Source organism: Bombus pyrosoma, linkage group LG2 (assembly GCF_014825855.1).
Source record: "Bombus pyrosoma isolate SC7728 linkage group LG2, ASM1482585v1, whole genome shotgun sequence".
Taxonomy (NCBI): domain Eukaryota; kingdom Metazoa; phylum Arthropoda; class Insecta; order Hymenoptera; family Apidae; genus Bombus; species Bombus pyrosoma.
In genome coordinates, this window is record NC_057771.1 from 13,752,013 (window position 1) to 13,768,306 (window position 16,294).

Below are 16,294 nucleotides of genomic sequence, written 5' to 3' on the forward strand. Positions count from 1 at the left end.
TATATGTGTGTATATATATATATATATATATATATATATATATGTGTGTGTATATATATGTATATATATATAACATATGTATGTATTTATAGATATCACTTTTTTAGGTCACGATTTACATTGCACAATTAGTAATTGTCACCCCATATGACTTTCAGGTTCAGCTTTGTAATCTTGCATAGTAAGAATATAAGGCACGACACTAGCTACGCTTACCCTACCGATAAGACCTGCAAAGAATAAATCTTCCAAGACCCTAGGGTTAATTGAACGAAGTGGTGCAAGCCTTAAAAGAAGGCGAGGTAACCTGTTGGATCCTACGCGTTGTTGTAATTCTGTCCACGCCGCTTCTTGTAAAACTTCAACCTTTTTACGCCACACGCCGGCTAAGACATTGTCTATAAAAATTTCAATTTAAAAATAGACAACTTTTGTACAAATGGAGTATACTTTACTTACCGGCACTGAAAAGAGTCAACGCTTTAAGGTACGCGTATTCAACGGAATCCACTTGTAATTTATGAAGTGAACTAACACAATCTTGTAGTCTACATATATGTTCTGTGACAGACTTCACTTTACTAGCTGTAATTTTTTCCTGCGCAATACTAGCTTGTAAATGATTTATTATTGATGTTAGAATACTGGGAAGGGATAAAGTGTATGCACATTGTGCAAGTCCTAAAGTAAAAAGTTGTCCCCAAGAACTGCGCACTAACGTTGTTTGAACTTCAGATCTGTAAAAATTAATAAGTTTATCCAATGTATCTTTACATGTATCATTGTGATTAATATCATGCTCTTTATTTACGCACGGCAATGCTTGAAATGCCGGAATTCCTCGAGCCCAATGAACTGACAAAAAAAGTAATCTAGCGGCACTCTCGCAAATATAATGTATCGATAAGTACGCAGGAGCTGGGCTTGGTGCCCTTAATTCGAATAACGTATGTCTTTCGGAAATTAATTGGCCAGTCCATTCTTCTTCTGGCTCACTCGAACCATTAACACTCTATAATAAAATTATATAAAAGTCGCAAAAATATTTAAAGATATTTTGCAAAGATTTGCCTGATATAAATAAAACATACATCTCCAATAAGTTTAGCCATGCTATCTAATGCATGCGAAATAAGTAAACGTTCTCTTGCTAATGTTAATGCATCACTAAGATCACTATCACTGCTTTGGTCTTCCATACTGGGGCTTTCAGGTTGTTCCCAAGTTGGAGGAGTCTCAGATACTGATTGCTGTGGTTCTGGTTTAACCCTAGGACTTCTATTTCCTACTTTTGTTCCTGCTGATTCGCCTAACACTGGTTTTCTCTCATGTTGAACAGCTGTAACATTATAGTACAATATGTTAACAATTACAAAATTGTTTAAAATTAAATTAAAAAACTGAACACTTCATTCAGTATCTTAAATAAACTTACAATCACTTCTCATTCCCATTGCAAGACATTTTTGAAGCCTACAATACTGACACCGATTTCTATGGTGTTTGGTAACTTCACAACTTTTGCTTCCTCTACATTGATAACCCAATTGTTTTCTAATGCTACGTTTAAAAAATCCTTTACAACCTTCACAACTTATTGCCCCATAATGTCTTCCACTAGCCCTATCCCCACAAACTACGCATAATTCTAATGACAGTCCCAAACCTAAAGAACCACGGACATCTCTTGCTAATTTTACCTGAAAAGTAATGTAATGTGAAGCAAATATTCGAACAATATAAAAATTAAGAAACAAATAGACGAAAATTCTACCTCTACGTCAACATTATTTAAATGTTCAATTCCAGAGTGTAAATGAACAATGCCTGCATGAGAACTCAAATTACGAAAATCTCGTCCCATTTTGTGATCAACTTTATCATCGTGTACATTGTCTACATGATTATTTCGATCCCTCTCCATATCTCTCTAAAAATATATAATTCATTATACAATTAATAAAAAGTATCTTAAAAGTTCTGTTTCTAATTTCTGCAAAAATTAATACACCGAAATTATACCACAGCGGGATGATGCGCTAAACTGTGAAAATTTCTTCCTACATTTTGATCTAGTTTATCGTCTTGTAAATTTTCACCACGATCGTTTTGATCAATTTCCATATCCCGCTGTAATAAAAATAAAAAGTTGTTATTAAATAATCTCAAGAAAGTAATTTGAATATTTCAGTTAGGATAATAATTTTTAAATCATTAAAAGATGAAATAAGCACCTCTGTTTCAACATCAGCTACATGATCCATACCATGGTGACGAGATAAATTACGGAAGTCCATTCCTACTTTTCGTTCCTCCTCGTTTTCATTTAAATTATCGTGATCATGTGGTTCCCTATGATCCCTGTCCATTTCTTTCTGCAAAAATAACAAATAAAGATACTTAAATAATTGTACAATTCGTAAAACATAAAATATTCCTATGGTGACGTCACTATACATATATATATATATATATATTACGTATATCTTAAACAACCGCAAATACTAGCAAATCACTTGTTGTTTAAAGAAATTGCGTATAGAATTCATAAATTAATATCTTTCCGTTTTGTTGATACATATCTTTGAAAGAACAATGATAATTTTACATTTATATTCAAATAAATAGACAATTAATTAACCATTCCTTTCACAATAATCAGGACCCTCTTACAAAATAATTTACCAACAAATAATATCAAATTATCAGCGGTAAATTGCAGCTTATAAACATTAAACAATTTTTACAATTTTACGGTAAATAGCACAAACAGCTGGCTTGCTTGTGAAATTCACTTATAGAAATTTGCTCGTTTTATTTCCAAACTTGTTACTGTTATGCAAGAAAATTTACTAGCGTCAATATAACCTGTAAGCTTGTAACATAAAATAATTTACTAATAACATTATTTAATTGTATAAGAAAGATATAGCTTTAATGTGACTGAAAGAATAGATAAAAAAAAATCTTTTCTATGAAGATTGCATAATGCTCCACAGATATTGGTAGCATTACATCGAGTAGGATCGGATAAATCGTGATCATGTACAATCCGATTTGATCTAGGCAGATAGAAGGTATCGTTTAAAGGCCTAAGCATCGACGCGGTATAAAAATGAAAACTGGAGCATTTGCCGTCCGCCCCTACCTGCCGCAACCCTTTCCCCCTACCATTTTAAGAAGTGAAAGAGATGGTCCCGAGTTGTTCGGTTCGTAGGTTGCTACGTGGTTAAGCGCATGCCGATACCATAGCCATGCTACACTGGCTGTCATAGAGCGAATGGTCCATTTCCATACACTCGTGATCCGACTTCGTCACCACTGTCAGTGCAGTAACATGAGAAAACGATGCCTGTACCGTTGCTCCAAAATACTTAACATTCTTGGACCTTACGTTTCGTTATGCATCGTACTCTCTCTGTAAGCGTACTCTCACAACCTTTCTAATCACGATAAAGCTTTCAACCGAATAACCACAGCTACTTTCGAACGTACGAAAATACATTTGTGCTTTTTAGAAATTGTTTTACATTTAGAATCAAATTTCTTTCATACAAGCCATCAACTTGTATACACACAATACTTACTTTATCTTTATGATCAATAATAACACACGTATCTGATTTCACGGAAGTGTCATGCATGAGATTCAACGTCATTCCATTTTGCGATCAAGAATTTCACGATAGTAATATGACACCTGTCGTCTTTTCTTTTTTTTCAAACTTGAGCCATTGACCCGTTTAGACACGTGTCATTATAAACTATTAACAAACTTTATCGCGGCCGCCTTTATCGTTTACATTTCGACGACCCTATCTTCGATAGTATTTCATACACCATGATGAACAGTCCGCCAAACAATTGGAAATATGTTATTAATGGATAAAAGGTGAATTTTAATTGAAAGTACAAGAAGTATAGCCAGAATCCAGAACTATAATTTTTTAAAATAAATTAATTCCTTATAATTTTATTTATTTTATATAGACATGAATATATCGTTTTAAAACATTTTATGAAACGAATTGCGTTTTCCTGACCGACCTTAGAAAACACGCGACGTGTCTTACATTAAAGTTCGAGGACGGTACGCACAATACACTACCTGTTGGGTCGACCTGTATCACCGCATTTGCGTGTGTCGGCGGTGGCGCTCTCACAGGTCACGCACAGTTCTGAAAATATAACGTAGCTAGCCACGCGGTAATACGCGCGGAATATATGTATATATATATTCGTTATTCGAATATATATTCAAAAAACAACTTTTTAATAAATCAAACGACGAGAGAACACGATAAACTGACACATTCGTAGTATATATGCGAAATCTTTTTACTCGGTATGAGCGCTCTCGCGCACAAAAACACCACGTCTGAAGTTTAAAGACAACCTTGCACAGGTGAACGCAGCCAGGCCGTTCGCTGTACTGGCAGGTTGGCAGGTCACTCTCTTGTATACCGCCAAGACACACCGGCCAGGTGCATTCTCGCCCCGCTTGCCTGCTTTTCTACCTGAGCGAGAGCATTCGCTGTAAAGGACCGCATAGTGGCTTCTCGACGAGCGTTACAGGTTATGTCACGTAATACACGCCCGCGATGACTTATCGGTTGAGGCTCGAGGTCGCAACGTCGAACGAGAATAGGTCAAACACGAACAGTTAGTGGCAAAAATTTATATTAAAAATGCATATCGTGACCCAGCAAATATTCCTATACACCATTACTTTCAGATATGAATATTAGGGGAATCATTTACGTTAACGTGCACGTACAGCATAATGTTATTTTAACTAACGAAACTACAATCTGATATCTATTAATGGTGTGAAACTTCTTAGAAAAACATATTGTGTACATTATAAATAAATTGGAGACTAGAAGACAGGTACCGAATTCAAATTTTCAATAGAAAATTTTCGATATTTAAAAATCTTTTCGTTCTAAATATGTGAAAATTTTGAAGCTGAAATGTAGGAAAAAAGTTATGACTTTACCTGAGCGAATTATCTTGAATGTATTTTTATTTCAAACGTATGCACCTTATATTTCAAAATAAAAATAGACTCAAATTTTGGATGAACTGTAAATAATTATAGCAATAATCTTATATAATTTTAATCAGAGCAGTACGATATATTAATTTATTAAAAATATGGATTCTATTTTTGTCGGTTAAATTAGCATCTTTTAAATATATTATGTTGACTTATAACCTTTTGATTGGTCATTTCAAGTTAGCTAAAGATTTCTTGGAAGAGCATCAGCGAAGAAGAATAGTCATTGGAGAGTAATTATTTCTATCTATACGACCGGACTTCACAGGTAAAGGTCGCTTGTGGGTCCGAAGGTTACCTCCTACCTACTTGATCACCGTATCGACACAGATTTATCTTGTAATCCCACTTGCTGCGTTAAAATTGCACTACTAATCACGCATTATTCTTTCCTCTTTTGTTTATCATAATCAATTTTTTTATTATTATCTGTGAATTTATAATGACGTAAATTTTTAACTTCTAAAAAATAGACAAACTTATTATTTTCTTATAATTTTTAGGTATTTTCATTATTTTTCAGTTTCGCAATATATGAGGATATGAGAAAAGAATTTAAGTTATTTCCCTTATAAAAAAACATTTTACATTGCAACGTTTGAATTAGTTGTACAATAAATATAAAATATTAAATTGAGAATTTTTGAATGTAAAAAAGATAACGGAAAAAGTAATGTTATTATCAACAGAGTTACAAGATTTCATAATGACATTGTCAAAATATACCAATCACTATTTTATCCTTAAGGAAGAATAGTATTTTATTTACTAACAATCTAATTGCGAAGAAACCTGTAAATATGTATTTTACAGTATTTAATTTTATGAAGGAACGTGCACAGATTGATTCGATGTGGGCGAGTCAACGTTTCGGATTTCATGCATCGTTATCGACGAAAGGATAACACAAAGCTAAATACTAAAAAGTACGTAATTTTTATACGGACTTACCTTTGTTATTAATAACGACGATAGATTTGACTATGTGTCATTTAGACAGTTCATAGCAACAGCTAGACTTCGTCAACCATCCGTGGGTTAGAGTTCATAACCTCTTCTAACCTTTACCTTTCCTTTGCCTCCTTCCCCCCCGTGCCTAACCCCACCGCTCACCTTTATAGCCACTCGACAATACATCTGCTGCCATCGATACGCGGTTGCATACAGATTCATGATTTCGAACCTTTATTGAAGAATTTGTACGTCGCGCCATATCCTCGGTAAGTTTAAGAACTGTTTTCAGGAAGTATCGCCATGATGGTAAAGGAAGTTGCCATATAACCATAATTTATATTTAAATTTCTTTATTATCCTATCTCATATAAAAGGATTAAATTTCAGAATACATATATGAGCTCCTAACGTAAGCTTTAGCGTTAAAAAATTGAAAATATCTAATACAAATTTGGTAAGGAAGCATCCGATATATTGCAAAACGTTATTTATTGCAAACAATTTTCCATGTAATACATGTTATATATAAATTCATTATATATAAGTATTAACACACACATATATATATATATTTATATATATATAAGTATTAATAAAGCGTATCATTAATATTACCAATATTTATAATAATATCACTAATATACTACTAAAATTTCATCTTTATTGAAATATCCATCTATCTGTGAATTAAGGGCTTATTTTTATTGTTTTTACCATTATTATATTTTTTTATAGATACTTAAAACTGTTTGTAGAAAGCCACATTCTTTTATTAATCAGACACATGAAAAATTTAATGTAAACAAAGTAAATTACAACTCAATTTGTATCAAATTAATATTAATCACGACTTATTGCCTAAAAATAATATTATATGATTACATATTGTTAGTAGGTTCTTTTCTTACAATTCGTGATAACAGATCTTATTAATTATTCGTATTGGCAAATAAGATTTGTAGTAAAATGTTGATAGTGATAACAATAGTAAAACTGAAAATGGTATTGAATTTTTAAGTCTTATAGAATTGTCTCATTGATACAATGATTGTTATTTTCACTCTTAGTTACGATGCCAGGTACTTTTGTTTCTTATTTAATTTACTTCTCTGAAGATCAAAGATAAGTGCGCTTATAACTTTTCAAATTTAAGACATAATTCAAGACAATTGTTATAAGTTACAAGTATCAAACAGTAGAAGATAATAATCGCATTATTAAGTGCATAATTATATATATATATATATATTTCAGTTAGAATCCATTATAATCCAATTGAATTCCGTAATGCAAATACGTTTAGTAAAACTGATACGAGTGTAATAACATTATCACATATCAATACACATGGTATATTGTGTAATTATATGAACACTTTCTTTACTGTTTCAGTATTTTGTGAACAGAATACATTAACTGGAGAAGATATTTTCATTTATAGATACCTTAAGTAATTTGCTTAGTCTCAAAGACTTCATATACCTATTAACAATTTGTTCGATACATATGTAAAATATAAACAGGCAAATGATAAATAGAAATAATAGTTATTACATAATTCGCATATTAGCAAAAGTCAAACATATATAGAATAATTTGATTCCAGTTTTGTTTGTAAATATACTTTACAATTTGTTATATATAAACTGGATACTACTTGCTACTATATTGTTTACATAGTACTACTCCCTCCTTATACATTATAATCTATTAGATACATAAGACAAATACAGAAGTAAACAAATTCAGATTAATGATACTAGATACAAATATTATATAGGTAACCTTCTTACCTATTAAGACTGATGGTTGTTATAGTTGTTATTTGTAACTATTAAAGAATTTTAAAAGTATATCCTGTTATTAGCAATAAACTTAATCTTATACTGTAACTTATCTGAAATATAACTGATATATATGTTGAAGGACCAAAGCACCATGATAGTTTTACACAAAAATGTCAATCTTGATTGTTTCGTTAATTATTACAGCAGGTACTGCAAGTTGATCACAAATATTCTGCATATTCAGTTGATGCCAGACATAAGTCAGGATAGATATAAAATTTTTCCTAAGAGTTCTTAAAAGTATTTAGAATGTAGCATATCCCACAAAAAGATTATTTTTACCTATAATTAAAAATGATAAGATATTAAAGTAATCTTAAATATTTTTAACACTAAATAGTTTAAACTTACTTGTAAACTAAAATGTTGGAATTTAATGCCCAAATACTTCTTGACTGGCGAATACTACATAAAGGAAGCCATCTGCATCTTGTTCTCTCTGATAAAGTTGTGCCATAGTCATACTACCACTTGCCATACTTCTTTGGTTTACTAATAGAAAAAATGCCTGTGTCGGATGTAGCTGTAGTCTACGTCTATTAATTATTGTCAATAAATATTATTACCTATATATTATATATTAGTTCTTTAAATAATTTAAAAAATATTAAAAAATATACCTAATAATTTTAATGAACTCTGCCACTGTCAAAAAATCGGGTACTAAAAATTTGGATCTGTCCAATATAGGTAACTGTTTCTCTCCATAGTATCTTTCTACAATAATGGGTATCTTATTTGGATGTTGTCGTCTAATTAATTCCACATCAGCAGACCTTTGTGCTAAATTTTATAAATGAATTTTTAAAGATTATTAATGTTTCACAAAAGATAATATAATATTTCTGGATGTAATTTTTAATATTATTTAATTTATTAAAATTAATTTAAAGATATATTTACATGTAACTTTAAACGAATGTTACTCTTATACAAGATATTATTCATTTGTTATGAAGGGTACATGATTCAATATTATCAATAAAATAAAAGTATATCGAGCTATAAAGTAAGCAAAACATCGTAGATATACTGTGCTGTTTGTTTAGATTTGTCTGGTAATTTTAATTATAAAGATATTATAATTAATATAAAAAAATGTATGCTTACCGAACGAACGTTTTTCTTTAAATGATTTAGGATTTAAATTCATTTTGAATTCACTATGTGTTATTACGACGTTTAAAGTGATATCAACTGTAAGCATAAAAAGGTAGTCTTAACTGGCCAAATGATGCCAACATCTGCCAGTTTTCGGTTGAAGCTAGGTTGAAGAAGACAATGCTAACATATGATCACATTGGCATGTGCTGCCCTCTTGATACTTGCCAGTGGTTTTTGTATTCGACCACTTCTTCTCTCTCTTCCTATCCTTTGAAAACGAATTTCCGTCATGAATTGCACAATACAAAGATATACATCGAGTGAAATTTAATAGTGTAATATGTATAACGGAATTATAGTATATAAAACTTTCTATGCTAAAAAAAACTCATTTGAATAGAAAATCAAGTAATAGAATTAATTTGTTCAACGATTGAGTCAGAAAAGATTAATAATTCTGTATATATATATTCCGTTACGCCGTACGTAGCGCCTCCAGCTATCGGCTAGTAGTTACTCTGAAATTATAATCTTTAGGGATACTTTTGTATCATTCTACAATGATTTGTTTAAATTGTTTAATTGAGCTGCTGAACTTGATACACGTGGTGAAACGATATGATCAATAGCAGAAACTTTTTATTTTGATATTTGGTGATTATGATTTTGTTTCTCCTATATTTTGAATACGTGGTTTTATTTACTTCTTCTAACTCGACTCATTGGACGAATTTAAGTGAAATAATATTGCGAGGCACTTCACGGAGGAAATGGGAACTAAAACGTGGAAGAGATACCGAATCATCTAAAGTAACAGTCTAGTCTATGTCCTCCCTCTGCTTTGATATAGGAATACGTATGGCCTGTGGACACCTGTGCGTGCGGCAAGCACCAACTGTCTGTATACGTGAGAGTGCATGCGTGGGTGTCGCAGCAGGCGTTTCTTTATGAATAGAGTAATGGTGCTCCCGCCTTGAGTGGTTCGCGAATCAGCGAGTGTGGATTTCTCAGTGAAAAGTTGTGCCGGAATTAAGTAAAAGAATTTAGTGCTATTAAATGCAGTCTCAGCGTACCTATCGTTCTTCGGAATTGACTGTGCAACTTGCTTGGTACAGGCCGAACGTTCAGTACAAGGGAAAGGGATAACAAAAACATCTGTATTCGAAATATATAGATAGAGAAGGTACACAGAATCCACCATAGAAATGATAGACAATCGCATCTCGATAATCGTAGAAATCACGATAGAGGGATCTTTACCACCGGAAGCGTCATGCTACGTCGTCTAACCGCCGAAGATCCGCAAAAATCTCTCCCGCGAGGTATCGCTTTTATTCTTCTTTCAAAACCGACAGCTAAATACGCGAGAGATCGTGCATCAGCCAGTTAGTCTGGCCGTTCATCCTTCTGCCTGGTCGTCTACCCCTTCTGAACCGTCCTGACACAACGTTTAACGGGGGTATAAAAAGAATAAACATGGTGGCGGCGTGAGAGAGATAGATAACGAGAATCGCGAGAAAGGAGAAGGACGGAGAAAGAGGAAGGGTGGGAGAGAGAGAGAGAAAGAAAGAGAAGTCAGCCAGCTAGCTAGCCAGCCAGCCAGTCAGTGTGCCAGAAGCGACGAACTTCGTTTCGTGCTTGCCTTTGTTTCGATGAAAAATAATCTGTCGTTCCTGAACATCCACCCAACTTTTGCATTTATTCATTTATTATCGTCTTAACAAACGAGAACAAAGAGACGAAAGTAACAAGTTTCTCACGATTAACGCTGAGAGAGGACGTTTCGCTTGTAAACAGTTATCAAGGTGCGGCCACGTTCATCGTATTCGCGGTGTTTGCTTCGATTTTCATGCGTGCACGGGGTCCACGACCGAGCGTGTGAGAAATTCAGCATATTGTCTGGCAACGCGGTGCGGCTCGATTTCGATTTTGCAGTGTCGTCGTAGGTGTGATAATATGATATGTTGCAATCGAAAAAATTCGGCACGATTTGATGACGACGAACGTTCGCCGGATTGCTATCGCGAGGAATTTTCGTTCGAATTGATATAATGTGAACGATTTAGCTACGAACCACAGGGAATGTCGACGCATGTAAATAGAACACGTTCGTCCGTGATTATACGAATAATTAACTGCCCGAGAAGACTTGAGAAGCTGTACTTTCCTAATTAAAATCCGTCAATAAAATTCTGCTGCTAGAAAAGATATTCATCGTGTACGACGTTCATGACCATCGAATGACTTTCCATCGATTATCAACGATCATTCGACGAGGACGATTTACTTTTAGAATTCTCTTCGCGACAAATCGTTCGAATCGAATCGTATATGGCTGTTCTGATTAACGGTTATTACGCTTCAAGAAAGGTGAATCTCGTCGAGAGTGAACATCCATTGTACGAAAAACGACAATGTTGTTACTTTGACAGAGCTTGACGTACGTTCTATTCGAAAGTTTGTCGGTTGAAGAAACTCGAAAAAAAAAGGAGAAAGAGGAAAAGGAAAAAAGAAAATATTCAATGGAGCGAAGTCGTTCGTGTTGGCCGGCCTGGTGCCAATAACCTCCAGTCAGAGAGGTGGTAGACAGTTTTCGCACGATGCGTTTGCCCTCGTGCTTGATAGATTATAAAATTAGACGTTCGAAACTTCGTACGAAGGTAAAAGGAGCATCGCGTCGTTCCAATGCGGTAAAGAAGGTGGAGACACTGGCTGGTGATAACGAGCGAAGGGTCAAGCGACGAAGGGAATTAATACAAGTCGGATGAATAATTCTAAGGGGGGTAGACAGCTGTGCATGGTAGTCAGAAGTGACGTCAGTCGTGTTGGGTTCATAGTTCCTCTTATTTTCATCGTTCGAAGCCGCGTACAGAGGCCGTGCACGAAGGGGTGACAACGAAAGCGGCGAATACGCGAAATAAAGAAAGAAAGAAAGAATATACCCGTCGACGACCACGTTGAGCTTTTTTAACGATCGAAGATCGTCGCTCGCGCTCGCTGCAACAAGAAGAATCATCACAATTTCTAGTCCGCTGCATTTACATCGAGAAGTCTTTTTTTTTCTTCTTTCCTTTCTCGACGAAATATTTTTAGACGATCGATTGTATTTCAAGCCGCACGTGCGACCGCTTCATCGGCATCAGGGATCGAATCTTATTCGACACGCTTTTCTAAAGAATTAATGCGCATTTATCGAGCACGCATCGCAGTTTGTTCGTAATATACTTCGTAAAGTCTTAGGAGAGTTAATTAATAATTTCAAGGTTCACTAAATAGTCGTCGAGGAGACAAAGTATAGAAAGAAAAGGAGAAGCATTTTGCACGTTTCATTTCAGCAGACACCGAGAACGAGACTGAAATTCAAATCGCATTAAATCCTTTAGTTGATTAATTTATTCGAGGCGAACTAACTTACATGAAAAGCTAGTTAACGAGATCGGCAGATTGACTAGATTTACTCCTATATTATACATATATATTGTATACAAATATAAAATAAACTGACGTAGACCTGCGAACTCTGCAAAACGGGAAGGAAGATTGAAGTAAGGTGAGCAATAACAATCGCGTTTAATTAGTGTATTAATCTCAACGAACCAATATGTTTTTTATCCAAACGACAATACATCGTGACACGTTAGAACAGATAATAATAGCCGAAATCACGAGAGAAAGAAGACCTTAGAGAAAGAAGACACCTTATCGATCCGTATCGGGGTACGAGTAATCATCCAATGATTGCTTGTTTCATTTCCTTCGATAAACGACCCGTTGGTCTGCCCGGGACGAAACACACGCTCGAACATCATCGTCAAATGGACACAAATGACTAGCTTAACGTTATCTTCGAGCACGTTCGAGATGCCCCGGTCTAGACCAAAACTGTTCGTACCCGCGAACGCGATCTCAACGCAGACTTTCACCGCTTCGGCGAGCGAAAGCAATCATCTACCACCCCTGAAGAGTAACACGTTAGCTTTGAAGCAGTCTGCCAGTGAATCGTCGCCTAGTTACTTGACCCGCACCAGTCACATGGCTGGTACTCATCTGCCGAGCTTAAGTTCCAGCGCTAACAACAGCCTGCTCAGCCTGACCGGGAACTCGGAAAGTTTAAACTTGAGCCTGAGCTCGCACACAAGCCACAACTCGAGCCACAATTCGAGTCACAATTCGAGTCATAATTCGAGTCACAATAATTCCAGTCATAACTTCACTCATAATTCCAGTCATAATTTCAGTCACACCACCACCACCACCACCACTACAGCTCACGAGTCTCAGCATACGCAGTCAAACAGTCAATCGAGCACCGCGTTGGTGGTGAAGAATGGATGTTCGAACGGAAGTTCCTGCGGCAGTGGTATACGTAAGCCGAAGACGATTACCGCCACGCCCGATGTCGTGCTGAAGATTTACGTGGATAAGCTGACGCCTTACGAACACCACGAGATCTTTAATTATCGGCATATATACTTTATCGGGGCGAACGCGAAGAAGAGGCCGGGGATAATCGGTCGGCCTCACAACAACGGCTACGACAACGAACATGGTTCCTATATCCACGTGACTCACGATCACGTGGCCTACAGGTACGAGGTGCTGAAGGTGATCGGTAAAGGGTCGTTCGGTCAGGTTGTGAAAGCGTACGATCACAAGAAACAGGAGCACGTTGCCCTGAAGATGGTCAGGAACGAGAAAAGGTTCCATCGTCAGGCACAGGAAGAAGTGAAGATATTGAGGAAGCTACGCGAACAAGATAAGGACGATACGATGAATATCATTCACATGTTCGATTCGTTTACGTTCCGTAACCACATGTGCATCACCTTCGAATTGCTCAGTATTAACCTGTACGAGCTGATCAAGAAGAACAAGTTCCTGGGCTTCAGTATGCAGCTCGTGAAGAAGTTCGCGCACTCGCTGCTACAGTGCCTCGACGCTCTTTACAAGAACAGGATCATTCATTGCGACATGAAGCCGGAGAATGTTCTTTTGAAACAGCAGGGACGCAGTGGTATCAAGGTAAGTGCATGCTGCTCTTTTTTTCTTCCTATGCATTCATTTAAACTTTTATATATATTTCAGATAATGTACTAAAAATACACAGGAAATAGCACAGTCCAAAATCGTTTTTTATGTTTGGTAGATAGAAGAAAAGTTTCTAAATTATATATATATATATTATAATGATCATTTTTAATCATATTATGTTATACATAATCTCTAGTCATATTATATGATACAATCTTCAATCGCAATAAATTCATTTCGGCTTTTGAACGAACGAGGAATGCATATATTAATCAAGATAGGTAAAATCTTGTAAAAGTTCTTAATATTTGTAATTCACGGAATTCGTATTCGTGAGAAATCTGGTCTTCACCCTGGTTTTTTTCAATTTTTTGCCAAAACGCTTCGATTCGGGGAGGATAAACAGTTACCTCTCGTGTCAGTATCTAATACGTTGTTCGGTTCGTGTTGGATTTTTACGCTCTTCGTTCACCGAGATTAAACGGCGCGTCTCCTCTCAACAGACAGGGAACACAAGCTCGTCGTTAGCGTGAATACCGGCAGGCGCAAGCGGAATAAGCGCGACAAGCTGGCTCGCGTGCTCAGATATGCTTTATACATACCATACTCTATACGTAGGTACGCAAGTACGTACTGTTGTTGGAAGAGATATAGCGTGATCGTAAAATTAGTCAGACTTGAAAGTACACGTGTTTCCTGAACGAAACTGAAATTCGAAAAGTTCTGAGGGAAAATAGTGCTCGAATAGCGTTAGAAGCATAAATCAATTTAGCACTAAAATGGTTCTTCGTAGATATAGGAAGATAACAAGGAGTTTACTATTGTATGATTGTAATGAAAGATTGTAAACAAGAGCTTTAAATGTCGATTTATAAATGACGATTGCAACTTGACGTTCAAGATGTTTCTATTTTAGTTTGATTTCTAAATTGATCGGCGATCTTATATTTAGCTATGTAATATACTGTATAATAAAATGCTATAATTAATTTAATTTTTGCGAAGATTCATATTGTTATTTTCGGAGGAGTGAAAAATAGTGTGTAATGCAGGTAACTCCAAATAAGATTACAATTAGACGTATTGCGAATAGCTTCAAAACAGAAAATAAACCACGACCCGGCATAATGCAAAGCAGTTGGAACCAAACGCAAAGATCATTTAAAAATTCTCCGTTTCTTTATTTTATAATTTTAATCTTCTTCGCTTAATCAAGTAGAGTGTATTCATCGTTAATCACGTTCACCTACAACCATTGATTGACCATGCATCCTTCTTTCAGCACCTAATCTCAAGCCATTTTCTCAAATTTGTAGCGCTCAACCACTTGTAAATTGTAATAAATTTGCAGTAAAATTGCACATAATATTATTATTGTTATTATTTTTTTAATTTCGACCATACCTAAAAATATGAATTATTCTACTCTATTTCTGCTTTATTACCATCTTGTTCGTCTTCCTTTTTCTTTTCTATTTACTGTTTCTTCGCGGTATCTCCCGTGCAGCACTTTTTCCAGGCTACCTTTACTTGCGCATAACATAATTCTTACTAATTGATCGCATGAAATTAATTTTCAATTAATACCTACTATTTAGCTTATCCTGCTTTACCACATGCGGTATATCTTCTACAGAAAGTACATTCCTATACCACGTGAAAACATATGGATTTCGTGTGTCAGCGTGCACACAGATGGTAAACTACGGGATTACACAACAATACGCAAAGATTATCGTATTGACAAATGCAATCACGCACGCGTATGCAGAGACATACCACGTATAGGGACAACAGACGAGGTGTCCTTGTCCCCTGTAATAAGCTCTGAGAAACATGTACACGTCCAGGTAGCGTCGCTATTATCTCGCTGTGACGGTCTATAGAATTCGCACGCAATATCGTGAACTTTCCGACTGCTTGGTCGCTTTCTTTGCCGACCTTGCTAGGCCGAGCACGTTAAAAGTGTACACGCTTCGCTTTCGCATCGACGTTTTCCTCGACGAACTTCGCTGCAGTTTTCTCGAATTATTAACTACGCGACGACCCTGCTATAAGAATGAGTGATAGGTAGCAATAGACAGATACAAAAATCGTGTCGAGAATTCCTTTCCCAATGAAATGGACGGAAGACTCGTATGATTCACAGCAGAAGACATATTTTACATAGGCTGATTTCGAATGTTCCAAAGATTCACGAAACAGATAGACATAGCCGTTATACGGTGCAAAAATCTTAGCTGAGTTACTAAGCAGAAATGTTTCGTTTTCACCGACGAATAAAAAGATATTTGGCATT

General features: G+C 35.5%; 3 protein-coding genes across 13 annotated transcripts in view; 1 reads left to right on the forward strand and 2 right to left on the reverse strand.

Moving 5' to 3' along the window:
• Positions 1–4: 4 nt before the first annotated feature.
• On the reverse strand, positions 5–8,142 carry LOC122572004 (orphan steroid hormone receptor 2-like). 11 transcript variants are annotated; one of them, XM_043736513.1, is made up of 10 exons: positions 6,011–8,142; positions 4,109–4,517; positions 2,235–2,375; positions 2,023–2,130; positions 1,775–1,930; positions 1,436–1,700; positions 1,092–1,339; positions 816–1,012; positions 460–737; positions 5–398 (listed from the first exon to the last, which is right to left on the reverse strand). In XM_043736513.1, the coding sequence occupies exons 3-10, from the start codon at positions 2,367–2,369 to the stop codon at positions 139–141; spliced, it is 1,647 nt and encodes a 548-aa protein (XP_043592448.1). In that variant the 5' UTR covers positions 2,370–2,375; positions 4,109–4,517; positions 6,011–8,142; the 3' UTR covers positions 5–138. The 11 variants fall into 11 exon arrangements, with proteins under 11 accessions (XP_043592448.1, XP_043592457.1, XP_043592429.1 ...); XM_043736522.1 differs by lacking the exon at positions 6,011–8,142 and having other exon boundaries at positions 4,109–4,178; positions 4,397–4,516; XM_043736494.1 differs by lacking the exon at positions 4,109–4,517.
• A 65-nt stretch (positions 8,143–8,207) lies between these two features.
• Positions 8,208–9,130, reverse strand: LOC122572073 (microtubule-associated proteins 1A/1B light chain 3A-like). Its single transcript, XM_043736636.1, has 3 exons — positions 8,971–9,130; positions 8,481–8,643; positions 8,208–8,396 (listed from the first exon to the last, which is right to left on the reverse strand). Exons 1-3 carry the CDS (start codon positions 9,065–9,067, stop codon positions 8,234–8,236), a joined length of 423 nt encoding a protein of 140 aa, XP_043592571.1. The 5' UTR covers positions 9,068–9,130; the 3' UTR covers positions 8,208–8,233.
• A 603-nt stretch (positions 9,131–9,733) lies between these two features.
• LOC122572001 (dual specificity tyrosine-phosphorylation-regulated kinase 2-like) overlaps positions 9,734–16,294 on the forward strand; it is a 38,748-nt gene continuing 32,187 nt past the window's right edge. Inside the window, exon 1 of the mRNA XM_043736443.1 lies at positions 9,734–13,986. Within this exon, the coding sequence (XP_043592378.1) occupies positions 12,790–13,986 (1,197 nt within the window). The 5' untranslated portion in view covers positions 9,734–12,789. The remainder of the gene's footprint in view (positions 13,987–16,294) is intronic.

Coding starts and splice junctions, on each gene's coding strand:
- LOC122572004 (XM_043736453.1), bottom strand. CDS start 3,273: ATGACAGCCAGTGTAGCATGGCTATGGTATCGGCATGCGCTTAACCAC. Junction 1,931..2,022: donor TAGCGCATCATCCCGCTGTG/GTATAATTTCGG, acceptor ATATATTTTTAG/AGAGATATGGAGAGGGATCG. Junction 1,701..1,774: donor TAAATAATGTTGACGTAGAG/GTAGAATTTTCG, acceptor ATTACTTTTCAG/GTAAAATTAGCAAGAGATGT.
- LOC122572073 (XM_043736636.1), bottom strand. CDS start 9,067: ATGCTTACAGTTGATATCACTTTAAACGTCGTAATAACACATAGTGAA. Junction 8,644..8,970: donor TAAAGAAAAACGTTCGTTCG/GTAAGCATACAT, acceptor TATAAAATTTAG/CACAAAGGTCTGCTGATGTG. Junction 8,397..8,480: donor GAGTTCATTAAAATTATTAG/GTATATTTTTTA, acceptor AATAATTAATAG/ACGTAGACTACAGCTACATC.